The following is a 24,193-nucleotide window of genomic DNA, read 5'->3' as shown; positions in this document are numbered from 1 at the left end:
AGATACATTGGCAACTAAAATGGAAACCACATAAGATAGAGTTATGCGTATTTGATTGTAACATAGGTCTTGATTCCATGTACCTTATGGTACTATCAGCTCGAAAGTGGCAAAAATGTAGTTATGTCTGTCTGATCCTAAATGGGCGACTTGTCCCCAGTTCACTGGCAGTGTAGCTAATATTAACTGTGTACATTGTTTTGCTACCAAACAATGCCTAATGTTTTTGGTTAACTTGCCACATCAGATTCAGATAAAATCCCAAGATTTCAATGATTGTGTCTGTCATCACCATCAGGTACTAATTCTCATTGTCATAAAACTTGTGAGGCACCTAATTTTATGCCCAGAGGAAGGTATCTCATTGGCTAGATTATGTCACAGATTAGGTTTGCACTTACTGTCAAGCTTCGCTTGCATCACCACTATTTACAATCGACATTAAACTAAGAGAAATGAGGCGTGCTCTTTCTTTATCAAGTTCTTGCTTCTGTGTGTTGCTAAATGCCGTGCATAAGCTGTGCGTCTATTAACATTGTTATCACATAATTTAATTTCAGCTGCTGCCTGGATAATGAGAGTCCAAAAACTTGATGCGTGAGCAAGAATATGCATTTATTCAGATATAATCGTCTGTTTACTTAACAGACTATGCTCACTCACTGCTGATTTTTCAAATTTTTTGTGTTTTAAAGTCGTGCTGTTGCTCAACACAGCGATCAGCAACAGTGCAAACTGGCTTTGTCTCGCAACTGCTGCCATGCTCATAACAAATCCTATAAATCCATTGTAGCTTCAGACCAAGATTATCTTCAACAGGTTGCAACATTTCTTTAATTTTCCCAGGTGGCAGGAAGATTGATCTGATCTGTAGCCTGTTTAAGACTCTACCTATCTTAGAATGTTTGCACTGCGGTATGGAAGCCACACTCTGTTGGTCTTCCTGGCACCACATCTTAATTTTCTTATCAACATTGACGTAATATTGTGGACGTAATACCCATTCCTTCTGAACTGTATCATCGAATTTTTAATCCCTGAGGCACTGTGTATTAAGGTGTTCATTCTGAGCGGGATGATTAAAGCTACGCCCATTAGGTATGGGTTCATATGCGTCAGTTTTGAATACACGGAATGGCCGAGTTCTCCATTTGCTTTCCATTCAACCATCACATCTAACTGCCATGAAATCAAATTAAAAATGTAGCTACAGCTATAGCTGGTGACAGTGGTGAACCCATGGCTGTTCCGTAAGTTATTTCGTAATAATTTCCACTGCAAAAAAGTATATGGTTGTTAAGGTGTATCAAAACAATTATAAAATTTCAGGAGAGAAATGAGTGAGCAGTAGCTTTAATGCATCTTCTACTGATACTTTCATTAAGAGAGAGCCCATATTTTGTTAGTGAGGCACTGCAGTAGTTAATTGACCATATGAGCAGTATATATCCTAACCTAAAATTACAGCAGAGATGGAGGAGGACAGGAAGTTGCTTTTCTTACATGTGTAGGTTGAATGGAAAGCAGGTAGACAACTTGTCCATTCTGTATATTGACAACTGATGCATACAGATCTGTAAGTCAACAGTTATTGGTTTGATCATTCAGCTCAGAAGAGAACTGTGCTGAACACTCTGATACATGAAGCCTGCAATGCTTCAAACAAGGAGCACCTCAGCTCGGAGATTAAAAATCTGATGACAATGTTCTGAGGGAACAGGTACTCTGTCCGTGTTATTAAGTCAATGCTTACAAAGAAGTTAAGATATGATGCCTTTCAACCAAGCCAGGAGGACCAACACACAGTGTGGCTTCCGTTCTGCATTACAACACCTCATAAGACGGAGTCCTAAATAGACAATGAATCAGAGTAATATTCTTGCCACCGTGGAAAATTAAAGAAAGGTTGCAACCTGTTACAGATAATAACAATCTGATGGTACTAACTGTAATAGGTGCACACAGGCTATACACTTACAAGGGAACCTTCCCATCACACCCCCCCTCAGATTTAGTTATAAGTTGGCACAGTGGATAGGCCTTGAAAAACTGAACACACATCAATCGAGAAAACAGGAAGAAGTTGTGTGTAACTATGAAAAAAATAAGCAAAATATACAAACTGAGTAGTCCATGCGCAAAATATGCAACATGTCCTGGAATTTTGGAGAGCGAAGTTGATTATGTGTGAGTGCCTGAACTTTGATAATTGTCTGAAAATTAAAAGTTAAACTTTTCACTCAAGGGAAGACTAGAACCAAGGACCTCCCGTTCCGCAGCTGCTCTCACTAACCACGGGACCACGGCGCTCCTGAGCTCACCCTAACCTTGATGTTGCCTATCTTTGGAGGCAAGTTTTTGAAGAAAAAATTGTGTTAATTGTCTGTAAAATACGGTACCTGGAGAAAGGCAGAACTGTATTTGGACACTATTATGCTTCATTTTTGGATTGTTTGAAACTTGTGTTGGCTGAAAAAAAGACCACACATCAGCGATAGCAGTGGTGAAAGTGCCTGAATTGGGCCTTGAATTGGTTCCTCGACTACCCTATTCACCAGACTTAGCCCCAGACTTCCCGAACTTGCTACTTTGGCTTTCTGGGAAGAAATTCTCATTAAGTGAGGGAGTAATAATTGCACTCAATAAGTATTTTGCAGAGTTTATCAGAATCTATTTTTCTATTGTAATGAGAAAGCTAGAGGATCGCTGGATCAAGTGTGTATCCCTCAGAGGAGACCATCGAGATGTAAGACGACTTGTGTATGAAACTAACATTCTTTTTCTTTTGCTTTTTTATCATACTTATCAAACTACTCGTGCAGGATGGAACGCACTGCCTTTCCTTGCATCATGTTTTTATTGGCAGAATTTTTAACAGAAAACAATTGTGGATATTCCTTGATCGAACAATATATAATGTAAGGGAACACACACACACACACACACACACACACACACACACTTGTAGCTCCCAAAAAATAAAGGTGGTGTGGTGCATTGAAACACTTAACAGAATAAAATGTTCCACTATGTGTGTGTTTGCGTCACACACCAATCTGCTGAAGGTGACTGTTTGCTTTTCCTTTATTTTACGTATTGTTCCATCAAACAATTTCCGTTATTCAAGTGTAGTTTGTATAACTGTGCGCTTGGAAGACTCGTTTCTTGAATGTTATTTGATAAAGACTCGTTTCGTGAATGTTATTTGATAGTTTGTGGTCTCCTTTTGTTTACATGCTATATTACTAGGTTCTGTATGACCATTCTTCCAGACAAAGAGCTTGCTGCAGCAAAGGAGCGCCAGGAAATTGAATTAGCTGCTCAGAGAGCTACGTTGCAAGAGCAGAGAACACACATTGATATTCTGGATACTGCTCTCACAAATGCACAGGCAAATGTAGTGAGATTGGAAGAAGAGGTTAGTATGTTTTTCCATGATATAAAAGAATAGTTGAGGAAAGTGTATGTAACCGATTAGTTATCATTAAAGTGCAGATACAGAGGTCCAATGTGGGTTGTAATTATCGTATGGCAGTGAAACTTGGGTAGACGTGCTAATGCATTAGTGCAGAACCGACTGATGCTGGAAAAAAATTACCAATTTTAGCCAGCAGGTGGAAAATTGATGATGTACAGCATCTCGTCAATGTCTCTGGTGCTTGTGTTGAACAAATTATGTAAGTGGGAATTAATAATAAAATCAGCTTTATGCCTTTTCACTTACTTGTCCTTTTGTGCCCACATTCCGTTCCTAATACATTACATATGGAAACATTTCTATTTGACTTTCTTGCATTCACAGTGCCAGATTCGCACCTGGTGCCCAAATTGGAACTAATCATTTTCTGGTGTAAATCGATTCATCATTAACACATTAGAATATCTACCAAGTTTTTATACCATAAGATAATTACAGCCCACACTGGACCTCCATAAGTCTCTGCACTTTAATTGCAACCACGTTGCAATTGTCGAATTCATATCATCAGTGCATAATCAAGTTGATTGGTTAACAGTGGGTAGCTGACCCCTATCATTGTACCACTTAAGTTTGTTGTATACATTCTGAAAATTTATCTCTCGAGTACCTCAATGTTTGTTCAGTAACAGAATTTACGGGGTGGCAATTACTGAACTGTATTGGGGGGGGGGGGGGGGGGGAATAGCTACAAACTATGGTGTGCACACACTTAATTCAACATGTAAATGTCACTACATATATTCAGATTTAGGTTAAAGACATGGTCAGTATGCCTGCATTGGCAATGATGTGGTGCAAACGAATAGCAAAATTCTGCATGACCCGCTGAAGTGTCGGAACGTCAATGCTGTTGGCCTCCTGAATAGCTGTTTTCAGCTCAGCGGTGGTTTTGTGGTAATTGCTGTACACCTTGTCTTTAATATATCCCCACAAAAAGGAGTCGCATGTGTTCAAAACCGGAGAATATGGTGGCCAATCAAGACCCTTCCTGTATTCTCTGGGTACCCCAGAGCCAGAATGCAGTCACCAAAGTGCTCCTCCAGGACATTAAACACACTCCTGCTTCGATGGGACGAGCACCGTCTTGCATGAAACATATCTTGTCAATATCAGGGTCACTTTGGATAGTGGGGATGGAAATCATCTTCCAAAACTTTTATGTACCATTTGGTAGTCACCGTGCCATCAAGGAATATGGCATTGATTATTCTATGTCTGCACATTGTTCACCACATAGTCACCCGTCGTTGCTGAAGAAACTTCTCAATTGTGAAATGCGGCTTCTGATTCCCCTAAATGTGCCAATTTTGGTTATTGACGAACGTTTCCAGATGAAAGTGAGCTTTGTTGCCAAACCAAACCATACTGACCACACTAATTCGCACCATGCCCTGCGGCCAACCGTGCAGTTTGAATGTCCTAATGCGAACTGTTCAGAAGTTATAATGATTTTTGTTGTTGTTATGGTCTTCAGCCCTGAGACTGGTTTGATGCAGCTCTCCATGCTACTCTATCCTGTGCAAGCTTCTTCATCTCCCAGTACCTACTGCAACCTACATCCTTCTGAATCTGCTTAGTGTATTCATCTCTTGGTCTCCCCCTACGATTTTTACCCTCCACGCTGCCCTCCAATACTAAATTGGTGATCCCTTGATGCCTCAGAACATGTCCTACCAACCGATCCCTTCTTCTGGTCAAGTTGTGCCACAAACTCCTCTTTTCCCCAATCCTATTCAGTACCTCCTCATTAGTTATGTGATCTACCCATCTAATCTTCAGCATTCTTCTGTAGCACCACATTTCGAAAGCTATTCTCTTCTTGTCCAAACTATTTACCGTCCATGTTTCACTTCCATACATGGCTACATTCCATACAAATACTTTCAGAAATGACTTCCTGACACTTAAATCTATACTCGATGTTAACAAATTTCTCTTCTTCAGAAACGCTTTCCTTGCCATTGCCAGTCTACATTTTATATCCTCTCTACTTCGACAATCATCAGTTATTTTGCTCCCCAAGTAGCAAAACTCCTTGACTACTTTAAGCGTCTCATTTCCTAATCTAATACCCTCAGCATCACCCGACTTAATTCGACTACATTCCATTATCCTCGTTTTGCTTTTGTTGATGTTCATCTTATATCCTCCCTTCAAGACACCATCCATTCCGTTCAACTGCTCTTCCAACTCCTTTGCTGTCTCTGACAGAATTACAATGTCATCGGCGAACCTCAAAGTTTTTATTTCTTCTCCATGGATTTTAATACCTACTCCGAATTTTTCTTTTGTTTCCTTTACTGCTTGCTCAATATACAGATTGAATAACATCGGGGAGAGGCTACAACCCTGTCTCATTCCCTTCCCAACCACTGCTTCTCTTTCACGTCCCTCGACTCTTATAACTGCCATCTGGTTTCTGTACAAATTGTAAATAGCCTTTCGCTCCCTGTATTTTACCCCTGCCACCTTTAGAATTTGAAAGAGAGTATTCCAGTCAACATTGTCAAAAGCTTTCTCTAAGTCTACAAATGCTAGAAACGTAAGTTTGCCTTTGCTTAATCTTTCTTCTAAGATAAGTAGTAAGGTCAGTATTGCCTCACGTGTTCCAGTATTTCTACGGAATCCAAACTGATCTTCCCCGAGGTCGGCTTCTACTAGTTTTTCCATTCGTCTGTAAACAATTCGTGTTAGTATTTTGCAGCTGTGGCTTATTAAACTGATTGTTCGGTAATTCTCACAGCTGTCAACACCTGCTTTCTTTGGGATTGGAATTACTATATTCTTCTTGAAGTCTGAGGGTATTTTGCCTGTTTCATACATCTTGCTCACCAGATGGTAGAGTTTTGTCAGGACTGGCTCTCCCAAGGCCGTCAGTAGTTCCAATGGAATGTTGTCTACTCCGGGGGCCTTGTTTCGACTCAGGTCTTTCAGTGTTCTGTCAAACTCTTCACGCAGTATCGTATCTCCCATTTCATCTTCATCTACATCCTCTTCCATTTCAATAATATTGTCCTCAAGTACATCGCCCTTGTATAGACCCTCTATATACTCCTTCCACCTTTCTGCTTTCCCTTCTTTGCTTAGAACTGGGTTTCCATCTGAGCTCTTGATGTTCATACAAGTGGTTCTCTTATCTCCAAAGGTCTCTCTAATTTTCCTGTAGGCAGTATCTATCTTACCCCTAGTGAGATAAGCCTCTACATCCTTACATTTGTCCTCTAGCCATCCCTGCTTAGCCATTTTGCCCTTCCTGTCGATCTCATTTTTGAGACGTTTGTATTCCTTTTTGCCTGCTTCATTTACTGCATTTTTATCTTTTCTCCTTTCATCAATTAAATTCAATATTTCTTCTGTTACCCAAGGATTTCTACTAGCCCTCGTCTTTTGACCTACTTGATCCTCTGCTGCCTTCACTACTTCATCCCTCAAAGCTACCCATTCTTCTTCTACTGTATTTCTTTGCCCCATTCCTGTCAATTGTTCCCTTATGCTCTCCCTGAAACTCTGTACAACCTCTGGTTCTTTCAGTTTATCCAGGTCCCATCTCCTTAAATTCCCACCTTTTTGCAGTTTCTTCATTTTTAATCTACAGGTCATAACCAATAGATTGTGGTCAGAGTCCACATCTGCCCCTGGAAATGTCTTACAATTTAAAACCTGGTTCCTAAATCTCTGTCTTATCATTATGTAATCTATCTGATATCTTTTAGTATCTCCAGGGTTCTTCCATGTATACAACCTTCTGTCATGATTCTTGAACCAAGTGTTAGCTATGATTAAGTTGTGCTCTGTGCAAAATTCTACCAGGCGGCTTCCTCTTTCATTTCTTAGCCCCAATCCATATTCACCTACTGCGTTTCCTTCTCTCCCTTTTCCTACACTCGAATTCCAGTCACCCATGACTATTAAATTTTCATCTCCCTTCACTATCTGAATAATATTTTATCATACATTTCTTCAATTTCTTCGTCATCTGCAGAGCTAGTTGGCATATAAACTTGTACTACTGTAGTAGGTGTGGGCTTCGTATCTATCTTGGCCACAATAATGCGTTCACTAAGCTGTTTGTAGTAGCTTACCCGCGTTCCTATTTTCCTATTCATTATTAAACCTACTCCTGCATTACCCCTATTTGACTTTGTGTTTATAACCCTGTAGTCACCTGACCAGAAGTCTTGTTCCTCCTGCCACCGAACTTCACTAATTCCCACTATATCTAACTTTAACCTATCCATTTCCCTTTTCAAATTTTCTAACCTACCTGCCCGATTAAGGGACCTGACATTCCACGCTCCGATCCGTAGAACGCCAGTTTTCTTTCTCCTGATAACGACATCCTCTTGAGTAGTCCCCGCCCGGAGATCCGAATGGGAGACTATTTTACCTCCGGAATATTTTACCCAAGAGGACGCCATCATCATTTAATCACACAGTAAAGCTGCATGCCCTCGGGAAAAGTTACGGCCGTAGTTTCCCCTTGCTTTCAGCCGTTCGCAGTACCAGCACAGCAAGGCCGTTTTGGTTATTGTTACAAGGCCAGATCAGTCAATCATCCAGACTGTTGCCCTTGCAACTACTGAAAAGGCTGCTGCCCCTCTTCAGGAACCACATGTTTGTCTGGCCTCTCAACAGATACCCCTCCGTTGTGGTTGTACCTACGGTACGGCTATCTGTATCGCTGAGGCACGCAAGCCTCCCCACCAACGGCAAGGTCCATGGTTCATGGGGGGGATAATGATTTTATTTCACATAATTCAATAATTCTCACCCCGTACTAAGTAACATAGCACAATTTGGGTGGCACATTTTTATTACAGTCGTTCGATGTGTATTCTTAGAGCTCTAGTTGTTTTCTTTCATGTATGAACCTATGGTATGTTAAAAATTCCATGACCTATTTACTTAAGCTCCAAGACCCTTTTCTCTCTACTTTTCTGCAAACATTGAACAGTTTTAACAACTTTTAAATAAAGGCAATTTTCTGTGCTGTTGCTCTGAAATATAGTTACTTCCCCTTCTTGTATATTTGAAATGTGTGGTAGTCGTGTAGAATAAGAAAAACCAACTTCTGATGACTTGAGCATTTTGGAACACCCTTTTAAATTTTTTCTGGGTTTAATAATGGGAAACCTGAGTACTTCAACTTTATGTTGATAATCACATGATAATTTAGGAAAATAAGGATAAACTTAAATTGCAGTGTCAGATTACAACAGCTGAGTTACAAATGCAATGTAAAAATTTCAACAACTAAACTTTAATTAATTGAGGGAAGTAGCAAAGATAGAAACTCAGTGTTTAGCATCAATAAGCACTGAGAATGTTGCTGAGCTTACTTCTGAATCTTTCTTCAGAGCTAAAGGAGTACACAACCCTATCATATACCAGCTCCGCTGTAACTCCTGCACAGCATTTTATGTGCCTCACATCTCCATCTACCCCTGTTCTCATTACCCCCACTTCACTCATCCTGCACTCAAACCTTCCTTTCCATAGTCCCCCTTTTTCTCTTTTCTGGCTTCCTGACACAATCCACTCCTCCATGTCATTGTGCAAGACGTATAACTACTCCTATCTGCACCAGAGCAGCTCGCCAGTACTACACTCCTATCATGTACACTTGCTGCCTCTCAGTTCCAGCTATCAACAATCTTTCTTTAATCCTCCCTCCGGTTTCCCCGCTCCTTCCTCCTGTCGCCCACTCACATTTGAGCTGCAATACTGGCACAGTGTAGCTTTTCAGATTTGTGTGTGCGCGTGTGTGTGTGTGTGTGTGTGTGTGTGTGTGTGTGTGCGCGCGCGCGCGCTGCTAACTCTGAAGATTGTTGGAAAGCTTAATAAGATTTTCAGGCTTGTTTATTTGCCTTTCAGTAACTCAGGCTCTAAACTATACAGTGAGTTACTATCTTTACTTGTTCCATTATTAAAGACTTTCCAACCTATAGATCACTAATTTAAAGTGGTTACAGGAATTTGATGATCAGGACGTAACATAGCTCTGTTCTTTTTCAGTGTCGAAAAAAGCAAGTTTATGTTGAACGAGTGGCTCAGTTGCAGCGTGCACTATCGTCACTTCAGTTAGCAAGTGAGCGTCGAGAGCAGACTGAACGAAAACTGAGGCAGCAGCTGGAGCAAGAGTTGCGTTCAGAGCGTGGTGGTGGTGGTGAAGGAGCAGGGTCTGGAAATGGAGCTGATAACAAATCAGGAGAATCTGCCGGTAATGGAGTACCATCGAGTAGTGAAGTAATTGCTGAACTAAAACGACAACTGAGAGAGCGTGATGATCGATTAGTACGGCTTGAAGGTGAAGTGGCCAAATGGGAACAGCGATATCTGGAAGAGAGTGCGCTTCGCCAAGCTGCAATAGACGCTGCTAGTATTCCCAAGTAAGGATACCATTCAACACATAGGCTTCATTCTAAAGTATTAGTAGAAACAAAGATGATGTGACTTACCAAACGAAAGCACTGGCAGGTCGATAGACACACAAACAAACACAAACATTCACACAAAATTCTAGCTTTCGCAACCAACGGTTGCCTCGTCAGGAAAGAGGGAAGGAGAGGGAAAGACAAAAGGATGTGGGTTTTAAGGGAGAGGGTAAGGAGTCATTCCAATCCCGGGAGCAGAAAGACTTACCTTAGGGGGAAAAAAGGACGGGAATGCGCTTGCGCGCGCCCACACACACACACACACACACACACACACATATACAGACAAAAGCAGACATATTCAAAGACAAAGAGTTTGGGCAGAGATGTCAGTCGAGGCGGAAGTACAGAGGCAAAGATGTTGTTGAATGACAGGTGAGGTATGAGTGGCGGCAACTTGAAATTAGCGGAGATTGAGGCCTGGTGGGTAACGGGAAGAGAGAATATATTGAAGAGCAAGTTCCCATCTCCGGAGTTCGGATAGGTTGGTGTTAGTGGGAAGTATCCAGATAACCAGGACGGTGTAACACTGCCAAGATGTGCTGGCCATGCACCAAGGCATGTTTAGCCACAGGTTGATCCTCATTACCAACAAACACTGTCTGCCTGTGTCCATTCATGTGAATGGACAGTTTGTTGCTGGACATTCCCACATAGAATGCGTCACAGTGTAGGCAGGTCAGTTGGTAAATCACGTGGGTGCTTTCACACGTGGCTCTGCCTTTGATCGTGTACACCTTCCGGGTTACAGGACTGGAGTAGATGGTGGTGGGAGGGTGCATGGGACCATGGGACAGGTTTTACACCGGGGGCGGTTACAAGGGTAGAAGCCAGAGGGTAGGGAAAGTGGTTTGGGGATTTCATAGAGATGAACTAACTGGTTACGAAGGTTAGGTGGACAGCGGAAAGACACTCTTGGTGGAGTGGGGAGGATTTCATGAAGGATGGATATCATTTCAGGGCAGGATTTGAGGAAGTCATATCCCTGCTGGAGAGCCACATTCAGAGTCTGGTCCAGTCCCGGAAAGTATCCTGTCACAAGTGGGGCACTTTTGTGGTTCTTCTGTGGGAGGTTCTGGGTTTGAGGGGATGAGGAAGTGGCTCTGGTTATTTGCTTCTGTACCAGGTCGGGAGGGTAGTTGCGGGATGCGAAAGCTGTTGTCAGGTTGTTGGTGTAATGGTTCAGAGATTCCGGACTGGAGCAGATTCGTTTGCCACGAAGACCTAGGCTGTAGGGAAGGGACCGTTTGATGTGGAATGGGTGGCAGCTGTCATAATGGAGGTACTGTTGCTTGTTGGTGAGTTTGATGTGGACGGACGTGTGAAGCTGGTCATTGGACAGATGGAGGTCAACGTCAAGGAAAGTGGCATGGGATTTGGAGTAGGACCAGGTGAATCTGATGGAACCAAAGGAGTTGATGTTGGAGAGGAAATTCTGGAGTTGTTCTTCACTGTGAGTCCAGATCATGAAGATGTCATCAATAAATCTGTACCAAACTTTGGGTTGGCAGGCCTGGGTAACCAAGAAGGCTTCCTCTAAGCTACCCATGAATAGGTTGGCGTACGAGTGGGCCATCCTGGTACCCATGGCTGTTCCCTTTAATTGTTGGTATGTCTGGCCTTCAAAAGTGAAGAAGTTGTGGGTCAGGATGAAGCTGGCAAAGGTAATGAGGAAAGAGGTTTTAGGTAGGGTGGCAGGTGATCGGCGTGAAAGGAAGTGCTCCATCGCAGCGAGGCCCTGGACGTGCGGAATATTTGTGTATAAGGAAGTGGCATCAATGGTTACAAGGATGGTTTCCGGGGGTTACGGATTGGGTAAGGATTCCAGGCGTTCGAGAAAGTGGTTGGTGTCTTTGATGAAGGATGGGAGACTGCATGTAATGGGTTGAAGGTGTTGATCTACGTAGGCAGAGATACGTTCAGTGGGGGCTTGGTAACCAGCTACAATGGGGCGGCCGGGATGATTGGGTTTGTGAATTTTAGGTAGAAGGTAGACGGTAGGGGTGCTGGGTGTCGGTGGGGTCAGGAGGTTGATGGAGTCAGGTGAAAGGTTTTGCAGGGGGCCTAAGGTTCTGAGGATTCCTTGAAGCTCCGCCTGGACATCAGGAATGGGATTACCTTGGCAAACTTTGTATGTGGTGTTGTCTGAAAGCTGACGCAGTCCCTCAGCCACATACTCCCGACGATCAAGTACCACAGTCGTGGAACCCTTGTCCGCCAGAAGAATGACGATGGATCGGTCAGCCTTTAGATCACGGGTAGCCTGGGCTTCAGCAGTGGTGATGTTGGGAGTAGGATTAAGGTTTTTTAAGGAGGACTGAGAGGCAAGGCTGGAAGTCAGAAATTCCTGGAAGGTTTGGAGAGGGTTATTTTGAGGAAGAGGAGGTGGGTCCCGCTGTGACGGAGGACGGAACTGTTCCAAGCAGGGTTCAATTTGGATAGTGTCTTGGGGAGTTGGATCATTAGGAGTAGGATTAGGATCATTTTTCTTCGTGGCAAAGTGATATTTCCAGCAGAGAGTACGAGTGTAGGACAGTAAATCTTTGACGAGGGCTGTTTGGTTGAATCTGGGAGTGGGGCTGAAAAGACGGGTTTGGACCCCATTAACTTTTATTTACATTCCCTCCGCAAACATGCCTTCACCCTAGCCAGATTACGCTCCCATATTCTATTTTCTCGGGCTTGTCTGACATTTGGCATTACCCCCAAAGGCCTCACACTTGAAGTTCCCATCTCTGGCTGCAACCGTTCTTTCCATCAGTCCCTATACCAGTTCCAAACTGAACAATCCATTGCCCTCACCCACCTAATCCTTCACCTACACATCAACTCAGCCAATGAACACACCAGTCAACTACTATCCTTAATAAAAGTCCTCAATCTTTCCTCTCCCACATCCACACTGGCTGTTCAGAGCATCCTCCTACAGGCCAACTGCAAATTAGAACAGCATGCCACCCTCCACCTCAAAAAAATATCCAATCTCCTGGTTTCCCACCTCTGGAAAGGCAACTCACTCACCCTTCACAACCTTTCCAGCAAACCTCAACCTCCTCTCATTGCACACAAACCAAGCCTCTCCCATCTACTCAATCTCCCACTTCCAGCTCCACTCCCTCCAAAACCTCAAAATTCCAATCAACACAATTTGGAACCACAACACCCTAATTCAGTAGTTAACCTTTCCTCCAAACCTCTCTTTTCAGCCCCACTCCCAGATTCAACCAAACAGCCCTCATCAAAGATTTACTGTCCTACACTCGTACACTCTGCTGGAAATATCACTTTGCCACGAAGAAAAATGATCCTAATCCTACTCCTAATGATCCAACTCCCCAAGACACTATCCAAATTGAACCCTGGTTGGAACAGTTCCGTACTCCGTCACAGCGGGACCCACCTCCTCTTCCTCAAAATAACCCTCTCCAAACCTTCCAGGAATTTCTGACTTCCAGCCTTGCCTCTCAGTCCTTCTTAAAAAACCTTAATCCTACTCCCAACATCACCACTGCTGAAGCCCAGGCTACCCGTGATCTGAAGGCTGACCAATCCATTGTCATTCTTCCGGCGGACAAGGGTTCCACAACTGTGGTACTTGATCTTCGGGAGTATGTGGCTGAGGGACTGCGTCAACTTTCAGACAACACCACATACAAAGTTTGCCAAGGTAATCCCATTCCTGATGTCCAGGCGGAGCTTCAAGGAATCCTCAGAACCTTAGGCCCCCTGCAAAACCTTTCACCTGACTCCATCAACCTCCTGACCCCACCGACACCCAGCACCCCTACCGTCTACCTTCTACCTAAAATTCACAACCCAATCATCCCGGCCGCCCCATTGTAGCTGGTTACCAAGCCCCCACCGAACGTATCTCTGCCTACGTAGATCAACACCTTCAACCCATTACATGCAGTCTCCCATCCTTCATCAAAGACACCAACCACTTTCTCGAACGCCTGGAATCCTTACCCAATCCGTAACCCCCGGAAACCATCCTTGTAACCATTGATGCCACTTCCTTATACACAAATATTCCGCACGTCCAGGGCCTCGCTGCGATGGAGCACTTCCTTTCACGCCGATCACCTGCCACCCTACCTAAAACCTCTTTCCTCATTACCTTTGCCAGCTTCATCCTGACCCACAACTTCTTCACTTTTGAAGGCCAGACATACCAACAATTAAAGGGAACAGCCATGGGTACCAGGATGGCCCACTCGTACGCCAACCTATTCATGGGTAGCTTAGAGGAAGCCTTCTTGGTTACCCAGGCCTGCCAACCCAAAGTTTGGTACAGATTTATTGATGACATCTTCATGATCTGGACTCACAGTGAAGAACAACTCCAGAATTTCCTCTCCAACATCAACTCCTTTGGTTCCATCAGATTCACCTGGTCCTACTCCAAATCCCATGCCACTTTCCTTGACGTTGACCTCCATCTGTCCAATGGCCAGCTTCACACGTCCGTCCACATCAAACTCACCAACAAGCAACAGTACCTCCATTACGACAGCTGCCACCCATTCCACATCAAACGGTCCCTTCCCTACAGCCTAGGTCTTCGTGGCAAACGAATCTGCTCCAGTCCGGAATCTCTGAACCATTACACCAACAACCTGACAACAGCTTTCGCATCCCACAACTACCCTCCCGACCTGGTACAGAAGCAAATAACCAGAGCCACTTCCTCATCCCCTCAAACCCAGAACCTCCCACAGAAGAACCACAAAAGTGCCCCACTTGTGACAGGATACTTTCCGGGACTGGACCAGACTCTGAATGTGGCTCTCCAGCAGGGATATGACTTCCTCAAATCCTGCCCTGAAATGATATCCATCCTTCATGAAATCCTCCCCACTCCACCAAGAGTGTCTTTCCGCTGTCCGCCTAACCTTCGTAACCAGTTAGTTCATCCCTATGAAATCCCCAAACCACTTTCCCTACCCTCTGGCTTCTACCCTTGTAACCGCCCCCGGTGTAAAACCTGTCCCATGGTCCCATGCACCCTCCCACCACCACCTACTCCAGTCCTGTAACCCGGAAGGTGTACACGATCAAAGGCAGAGCCACGTGTGAAAGCACCCACGTGATTTACCAACTGACCTGCCTACACTGTGACACATTCTATGTGGGAATGACCAGCAGCAAACTGTCCATTCACATGAATGGACACAGGCAGACAGTGTTTGTTGGTAATGAGGATCACCCTGTGGCTAAACATGCCTTGGTGCATGGCCAGCACATCTTGGCAGTGTTACACCGTCCGGCTTATCTGGATACTTCCCACTAACACCAACCTATCCGAACTCCGGAGATGGGAACTTGCTCTTCAATATATCCTCTCTTCCCGTTACCCACCAGGCCTCAATCTCCGCTAATTTCAAGTTGCCGCCACTCATACCTTGCCGCCACTCATACCTCACCTGTCATTCAACAACATCTTTGCCTCTGCACTTCCGCCTCGACTGACATCTCTGCCCAAACTCTTTGTCTTTGAATATGTCTGCTTGTGTCTGTATATGTGTGTGTGTGTGTGTGTGTGTGTGTGTGTGTGTGTGTGTGTGTGCGCGCCAGTGTATACCATCCTTTTTTCCCCCTAAGGTAAGTCTTTCCGCTCCCGGGATTGGAATGACTCCTTACCCTCTCCCTTAAAACCCATATCCTGTCGTCTTTCCCTCTCCTTCCCTCTGTCCTGACGAGGCCACCGTTAGTTGCGAAAGCTAGAATTTTGTGTGTATGTTTGTGTGTCTATCGACCTGCCAGCGCTTTCGTTTGGTAAGTCACATCATCTCTGTTGTTACATATATTTTTCCCACGTGGAATGTTTGCCTCTATTATATTCATAAAGTATTAGTAGTTTTGATAAATACTGTAGAGTTATTTTTCCCTATCAAATTGCTAACATTGTGCATATTCTTAATTTCACAATTTCCCCGCACTCTACCTACCTGTCCGTTTCTGTAACCAAATGATCAGTGCAACAGACCCTTGTGTGGGAGGACATGGGCTCGATTCCTGTACTGCCAGGGATTTATCCTTGGCGGAAGGGCTGGACAAAGGTGCACTTAGCTTCATGATGCCAGTTGAGGAGCTACCTGGTTGAGAAGCTGCAGCTCCAAGGTCAGATTGTCGATGGTGGCCGTGAGTGTTGTGTGTGGACACCCTGTCCCTCCATACTGCATCCAGTGATTGATGACTGAGGATGACACAGATCAGTTGACTATCACATGGTCCTCAGATCCTGATCATGGAGTTCCTTTTTTTTCCCCCTTCTTCATCTATTAATTTACGTACTTCAGTTCCAGTTTGTATGTCTCAAACAATGCAGTCATCTTTAAGTGTCATTTGTCTCTGTTCTGCTGAGAACACAGCCTTCAGCTACTTACATCACCAAGGTGGTGGTGATTGTTGTTGTGGTGGTGGTGGTGGTGGTGGTGGGAAGAAGGGCTTGCCAGTAGGAAGTGTGATTATTGAATGTGGGTATTTCATTAAGAATAATCAGATGGTTGAAAGAGAGAGAGAGTGAGTGTTGCTTCACAAGTCGACTATCCATCACATTTATGCCAAAAATCCAAATATCATGTTCTGGTGTAACAAGAATGTAATGTTATATTTGCAGAACATTCTCAGTAATGTTCTGAAATTGTAGAGGAACAGTGAATTGATCATACAGTAGCTTCAGTCATGAATAAAGCCCCTCTGCAGGTCTCGGGGTTAGAACAGGCCCGAGGTATTCCTGCCTGTCTTACGAGGCGACTAAAAGGAGTCTTGCATGTTTCGGCCTGTATGTGATGGGCCCCTGGGTTTGACCTTCATTTTTCAAAATGTTCCTGAAGAGCGAGCCTGTTGAGGAAAGTCGCCTTACATGGTGCAGTGTCCATCTGCGCTGAGACCTCTCGCATCTTTCGCCGACGTGGATCTGCACTTCTGCTCATTCTCCAGCTGTTGGGCAAGGTCACTCTCCTGGGTACATTTTCTTCCATCCTCTGTGCAGTATCACTTTCTGCGCTGTCGACGATAATGGACTTCTTAGTTCGTTTGCGCCCGATACCCAACACGGTAGCCAGTCCGTTGTGGTAGGGCCACCATGTACCCTGTTGGTTTTAGCCCCCTGACCACACAGGGATCGCTCTGCTGATGCCTGCGCTGTTAACTCCCCACGTATGCCAAGGAGTAGATGCCCGTCACCCTGAGGCATCGGGACTCCCGGCAATGGCCATCCTGCCAGGTGGCCTATGCTGCGCTGGGTGGTGCCCGTGGGGAAGGTCACTGGTTGGAGTGGGCGGCATCTGGGCGGATGAGACGCCATGAAGTGTAGTACAGCCATATGTCTTCCCGCTCTACTTCCAGCATCTCTATTAGCAATGCGAATTGTGTCAGACATAGGGGATATAAAAATGAAAAAGCTGGCATACTATGCTTACCTTCATTCCATGATGTCATATGGGGTTATTTTTTGGGCCAATTCATCAAGCCAAGGTAAAGTTTTCTGGGCACAAAAATGTGCAGTAAGAGTTATATGTGGTGTGAACTCAAGAACATCCTGCAGAAGCCTGTTTAGGGAACTAAGGATACTAACTACTGCTTCCCAATATATTTATTCCTCAATGAAATTAGTCATTAAAAATATATCACTTTTTTAAACCAGCAGCTCAATTCATGGAATCAGTATTAGAATTAAGAATAATCATCACAAGGATTTAAAGTCACTTACTTTTGTACAAAAAGGTATGCATTATTCAGGAACACACATTTTCAATAACTTGCCAGCAGCCATAAAAAGCTTAACAACCAGTGAAATTCAGTTTAAGAGAAACCTAAAGGATTTATTGGTGGGCAACTCCTTCTACTCCATTGATGAATTTCTCAGTAGAACCAACTGATTTGTGGTGTGTGTGTGTGTGTGTGTGTGTGTGTGTGTGTGTGTGTGTGTGTGTGTGTGTGTGTGTGTAAGTACAATCTAACTTCTGCACCATTCCAGTGCAGAAATGTGTACATTGTAAATAAGTATTATATTAGTTCTATTACAAGTTTCTTACCTTATAAATAAATAAAAACTTTTTTATTTTAAATTCAGTTCATTAGTGTTTGTAAAACGATTTTCATATCATGTTCATTAAAAAAAAAGATCATCATTCTACTTGGGACCTGTGGAAGGTACATTAGCTTATTTGTTTCAGTTGTAAATATTTGTCATGTATTATTGTTTTTCTGACATGTTCTACATACTGGAGGACATCCTCACTACGGATCAATTGGAATGAAAGTAAATCTAATCTACTGGCAGAGGTAGGGAGGTCGAGAATTTACTGTCAACTCATCCTCTGCCTCTTAAATACAGATGCCTACACATTTCAGTGCGGCAGATGGCACATATTCAGCCATTGATCTCTGTTTGCAGTCCTGGCCTTCTCCTGCCTATAAACTGGAGAGCACATGACGACCTGTGTGGTAGTGACCACTTCCCCATCTTCCTGTCACTCCCTCGGTGTCATGCCCACAGACACCTAACCAGATGGGCTTTAAACAAGGCAGACTCGGAAGCCTTCAGCTCTGCTGTCACCGCTGAATCTCCCCGGCATGGTGACATCAATATTGCCGTTGAGCAGATCACTACAACGATCATTTCTGCAGCGGAAAATGTGATCCCTTGTTCTTTAGGGTGTCCCCGGCAAAGGACAGTCACTTGGTAGGCACCAGAAGTCACTAAGGCAATTAAAGTGTGTCAGCGAGCTCTACAGTGACATAAGCAGCACCCTTCCCTAGAACACCCAATAGCCTTTAAGTGATTCCGCATTCACCAGCTTATAAAACGATGGAACTTGGTTCCTAGGTAATACCTTCAAAGAAGAAGTAATTGTGAATGACAATATAGTTGGTCATGGCGACTAGAAGGTGATTGTTGGTTTTGAATCCATCGGATGTTGGGAAAGGTAGTGTTCAATAGCAGTAAAGTCATGGGCAGTAGGGATGTTAGTGTAAGGGGAGGTAGCACCAATAGTGACAAGCTGGGAACTGTCTGGTAAAGAAACAGGAACCGTGGAGAGTTGGTGAAGAAAATAATTTATATATGTTATATAGAAGGGTACGTCGCTATGGCAAAAAAGGCATTTCTGGCCAAGAGAAGTCTACTAATATCAAATACCGGCCTTAATTTGAGGAAGAAATTTCTGAGGATGTACATCTGGAGTACAGCATTGTATGGTAGTGAAACATGGACTGTGGGAAAACCGGAAGAGAAGAGAATCGAAGCATTTGAGATGTGATGCTATAGACGAATGTTGAAAATTAGATGGACTGATAAGGTAAGGAATGAGGAGGTTCTACGCAGAATCGGAGAGGAAAGGAATATGTGGAAAACACTGATAAGGAGAAGGGACAGGATGATAGGTCATCTGCTAAGACATGAGGGAATGACTTCCATGGTACTAGAGGGAGCTTTAGAGGGCAAAAACTGTAGAGGAAGACAGAGATTGGAATACGTCAAGCAAATAATTGAGGACGTAGGTTGCAAGTGCTACTCTGAGATGATGAGGTTGGCACAGGAGAGGAATTCGTGGCGGGCCGCATCAAACCAGTCAGTAGACTGATGACCAAAAAAAAAAAAAGGGTACGTTGTGGGTAATAGGCTAAAAGTGTTGGTCCGCGAGAGCAGAATTTCTCTCAGTGGGGAAACAGTAATCGGCCACAATTAGGTGTCCTGGGTGGTTGTATTTATGGACTTCAAGAAGCATATAGAAGGTAGGAGTGCGGGGGTTGGTAGGGAGGAGCAGAGAGATCAACTCCTGAGAGAGGTTCTGGGATGGGCCAAAGGATTTGAGTAGAGACTGGAGATCGTGCTGGATTTCTGGAATGGGGTCACTGTGGCAGGATTTCTAGGTGGAAGTGTCTGACAGCCAGCAGAGACCTTCTGCCAGGTAATCATTTCGGTTCAAGACAACATTGGTGGAGGCTTTGTCAGCATGTAGGCTGCTAGCAGCAAGACACAGTCAGTGCCTTCTCTGCACAATAGCAATGGAAATACTATTTACCACATTGCTGCTAAAGCAGAATTACAAACACAGCCTTTCGAAAATACTTCACCAAAGATGATAAAGTAAATATTCCAGAATTGGAATGTAGAACAGCTGCCAACATGAGTAACTTAGAAGTAGATATCATCGGAGTAGTGAAACAACTTAAATCACTTAATAAAAGCAAGTCTTCTGGTCCTAGTAGGAGTAATCCACCAAATTACAGGCCCATATTGTTAACGTCAATATGCAGAAGAATTTTGTAACACATATTGTGTTTGAACATTATGAATTACCTCAAACAGAACTGTCTATTAACACATGGTCAGCACAGATTTAGAAAACATCCGTATTACAAAACACAACTAGCTCTTTACTCACACAGTGTTGAGTGCTACTGACAAGGGATTTCAAAATGATTCCATAGTCCTAGATTTCCAAAAGGTTTTTGACACTGTACCACACAAGTGGCTTGTAGTGAAATTACACGCTTCTGGAATATCATCTCAGTTAAGTTACTGGATTCGTGATTTCCTGTCAGAGGTGTTACAGTTCGTAGTAATTGATAGAAAGTCACCAGGTAAGACAGAAGTGATTTCTGGTGTTCCACCAGATAGTGTTATAAGCCCTCTGTTGTCCCTTTTCTATATAAATGATGTAGGAGACAATCTGAGCAGCCATGTTAGGTAGTTTGCAGATGATGCTGTCATTTATCGAGTAGTAAACTCATCAGAAGATCGAAACAAATTGCAAAGCGATTTAGAAAAGATATCTGTATGACGCATAAATTAGCAATCCGTCAAATTTCGGTTACACAATGAATCAACCCAATCTAAAGACCGTAAATTCAACTAAATAATTAGGAATTACAATTATGAACAATTTAAATGGAAAGAACACACAGAAAATGTTGTGGGGAAGGCAAACCACACTTTGTGTTTTATTGGCAGAACACTTAAAAAATGTAACAGATCTACTAAAGAGACTGCCAACACTACATTTGTCTGTCATCTTTTGAAGTACTGCTGCGTGGTCTGGGATCCTTATCAGATAGGATTAATGGAGTACATTGAGAAAGCTCAAAGAAAAGCAGCATGTTTTGTATTGTCACAAAATAGGGGAAAGAGTGTCAAGGACATGGTACAGGGTTTGGTATGGACACCATTAAAACAAAGGCATTTTTCATTGTGACAGAATCTTCTCATGAAATTTCAGTCACTGACTTTCTCCTCAGAGTGCAAAAATATTTTGTTGGTGCCAACCTTCATAGAGAGAGATGATCACCATTATAAAATAACGGAAATCAGAGCTCATACAGAAATATAAGGGTGTTTGTTTTTTCTGCACGCTGTTCGAGAGTGGCATAATAGAGAATTATTGTTAAGGTAGTCTGATGAACCCTCTGCCAGGCAGTCAGGTGTGATATGCAGAGTATCCATGTAGATGTACAGTGAAACCCTGCTTTTACACTTTCCAAGGGACTTGTGTAAATGCAGGAAAATGTAAAATGTGGTAAATAACGTTTTAAGCTGTAAAAGTTATGTGTAGGATACTCCCTTGCATTTTCTCATTTTATGTATGTGCACATAATAGTCATCAAAATACTCATGTCAGGGACTTGTTTCTTAACTAATAATGGTTTTACCATTCGTCATTATCAATGTTTCTGGAAAGCCTGCAGCTGTCATTCGTTATTTAAATAATGAAACACTGCATCAGTTAAATATTTTTTCATCCTTAGCACAGTGTGTTTTGAGAATCTTTTCTTTCTATCAAGTGAAAATATTTACGTAAGTATTTTGTGCGGTGTTTGCATATGTATAGTTCTGCGTCTCTTGAACTGTAGTCGTCTTTTTGAGGTTATCCGGTACTGTGCTTCCTCAGTTGTGTAGAAAACCACACACATGCAAACTATCACTCACATGGTTTCTTTTTGTGTAATGTCACAAAAAATACATACGTAAATATTGCACTTAACAAAGAGAATAAATCCAGGAAACACATTTTGCTCAGCATGAGAATATACGTAATTCATGCTGTGTTTAAACCGAAAACATCTCAGCAATGCGAGCTGATTGAAGGTGTCAGCTAGTGCTGCAAGTGGCCAAAAGACGAAACACACTAAATATAGAACGAGATTTTCACTCTTCAGCGGAGTGTGCGCTGATATGAAACTTCCTGGCATATTAAAAATGTGTGCCGGACCGAGACTCGAACTCGGGACCTTTTGCCTTTCACGGGCAAGTGCTCTACCAACTGAGCTACCCAAGCATGACTCCCGCCCCGTCCTCACAGCTTTACTTCTGCTAGTACCTCGTCTCCTACCTTCCAAACCTCCGAGTTTGAGTCTCGGTCCGGCACACAATTTTAATCTGCCAGGAAGTTTCACACTAAATATAGTTCTGCAGAAGTGTGATGATGATTACAACAATCATAAAACTGCGTGTGCGCTGTAGAGGCAGTTTGGAAATCAGTGGGATTAGTCATGATACTTTTTTTCGTATGAACCTAGTTGCTCCTATCAGCCACCATGCAGATTAAAGCCTGGCAGTGACAGGAGAAATGACATGAATTGTTCTAACTTTTACACTTTTATTGGTTTAAATCCACTAAGTAGAGCAGCCTAGTGTCAAGAAACTTAACCACATAATGTTCGTAAACACTACTTGACGGCCAACATCATGCCAGTGTCATTTTACGTCAGTTTTTTTTCCACAAATATTTTTTCATAAAGCGTAAATTATTGGAAAATTATAAATATGTTGACACAAAATCAGGTGTGAATTAACATTGTGGACATAGGAAATTTGACAGGAGCAATAAAAAAAAGTCGTAAAGGATGGGAAAACATTAATTCTGGAAACCTAAAAGCGGGCTTTTACTGTAGATGTAGATATAAAAGGTCGGAATCAGTTTTTAGGTGGACTGCAGTTCTTTCTGTGGCTGTAAGGTTAGTTTGCATGTTGAGGGATTTGGGGAATGATTGTGAGGCAATGTGGTTGTCAAGAAATTCTGGAAAGTTAACAGGAAGTGATTTGGGGTAGTGGGGATGGATCATGGTTGGATGGACGAGTGAACTGAGTCAGGCAGAGTTCAACACTGGTCTTTGGTTGAGTCTGATTGGTAAGGCTGGTGGCAAAAATGTCTTTTCACTGTAGGGTCATGCAGTAGGAGAAAAAATATTTAACAAGTCGTGCATGATTGAATTTGGGAGTGGGGCAAAAGGTGAGGCCTTTGGAAAGGACTGGTATTTCTGTGGGGCTAAGGCTTTTGGAGGAAAAGTGGTGGTGGTGGTGGTGGTGGTGGTGGTGGTGGTGGTGGTGGTGGTGGTGGTGGTGGCGGCGGTGGTGTGAGTTTGACAAAGGCTGTGAAGTCTTTCATGACAATGAGTGGTCGGGGAGGCTGCGTTCGTCACTGACTGATGACAGCATGTCCCCTGTGGATGCAATGGTGAAAGCAGATCAATGAGTGCACATCACGGCCATTTATCAGTAGCTTGGCATATTGTATGGGAGTGCAGCGATTCACAAGTAATGAAACAAAGAAAGCAGTCAGACGGTGGTTCTGTACTGAGCTGGACGAATTCCTCCACAGGGGCATCTCGAATTTAGTTCTGCGATGTGACAGATGGGTTAACTGGTGTGGGGACTATTTTGAAAATAGCATAAGGTACACAGAATAGGATGTATATTTGTCATTACCTATATGTACCTTACTTTGGCCAATAAAAAATAGGGACAAAGACTGTATGATTTGCTCTCGTATGTGCCATCTTTCAGAAACGGGGAAGACTAGAGTGAAACTGAAGAATTTAGCAATAGATGGGAAATTAAATGTGGATAAAGAACCCAAGCTGTGGTGGATCTGAGCTCTTTTGCCACAGACTGTTTCGTGCCCCAATTTGGTTACAGTAGAGGATGTGTGAGGCAAATTGCAGTTTCTGTTCTTCAGGCATAGATCCTAATGGCATAAGTAGTGACACAAGCAAATTGAAAATTCCAAATTTTTGGGAACAGGCTACTGACAAGCGGTTAAACATTCAGTATCAACAACAGTTCCCTGTAAATGAAGAATGAGTAAGTGTGCTTTTTGTCTGGTTTGGAAACTAAGCTTTCGATCTTTCGGCACAGACTGTAACATTGCATCCATGACGTAATGTAGTTGGACTGATAAAGAGTTATCAGTTACAAGCTAATTTGTGCTAATCATTTTGTAGAATGCTTCTTTGGTGTACTAAGCAAGAGATGGCACATCCGTCACTG

General features: G+C 43.2%; 1 protein-coding gene across 2 annotated transcripts in view; it reads left to right on the top strand.

The window, feature by feature from the left end:
* The window catches only part of LOC126241099 (angiomotin-like protein 2), a 172,985-nt gene that overhangs the window by 82,614 nt on the left and 66,178 nt on the right, over positions 1-24,193 (top strand). For both annotated transcript variants that reach the window (XM_049947978.1, XM_049947977.1), the window contains exons 8-9: positions 3,273-3,418; positions 9,497-9,870. In XM_049947978.1, coding sequence (XP_049803935.1) covers positions 3,273-3,418; positions 9,497-9,870 — 520 coding nt within the window. The remainder of the gene's footprint in view (positions 1-3,272; positions 3,419-9,496; positions 9,871-24,193) is intronic.

Source organism: Schistocerca nitens, chromosome 1 (assembly GCF_023898315.1).
Source record: "Schistocerca nitens isolate TAMUIC-IGC-003100 chromosome 1, iqSchNite1.1, whole genome shotgun sequence".
In the NCBI taxonomy this organism is placed as follows: Eukaryota; Metazoa; Arthropoda; class Insecta; order Orthoptera; family Acrididae; genus Schistocerca; species Schistocerca nitens.
The sequence above is the reverse complement of the archived record's forward strand: the minus strand, read 5'-3'. Positions and strand labels throughout refer to the sequence as shown.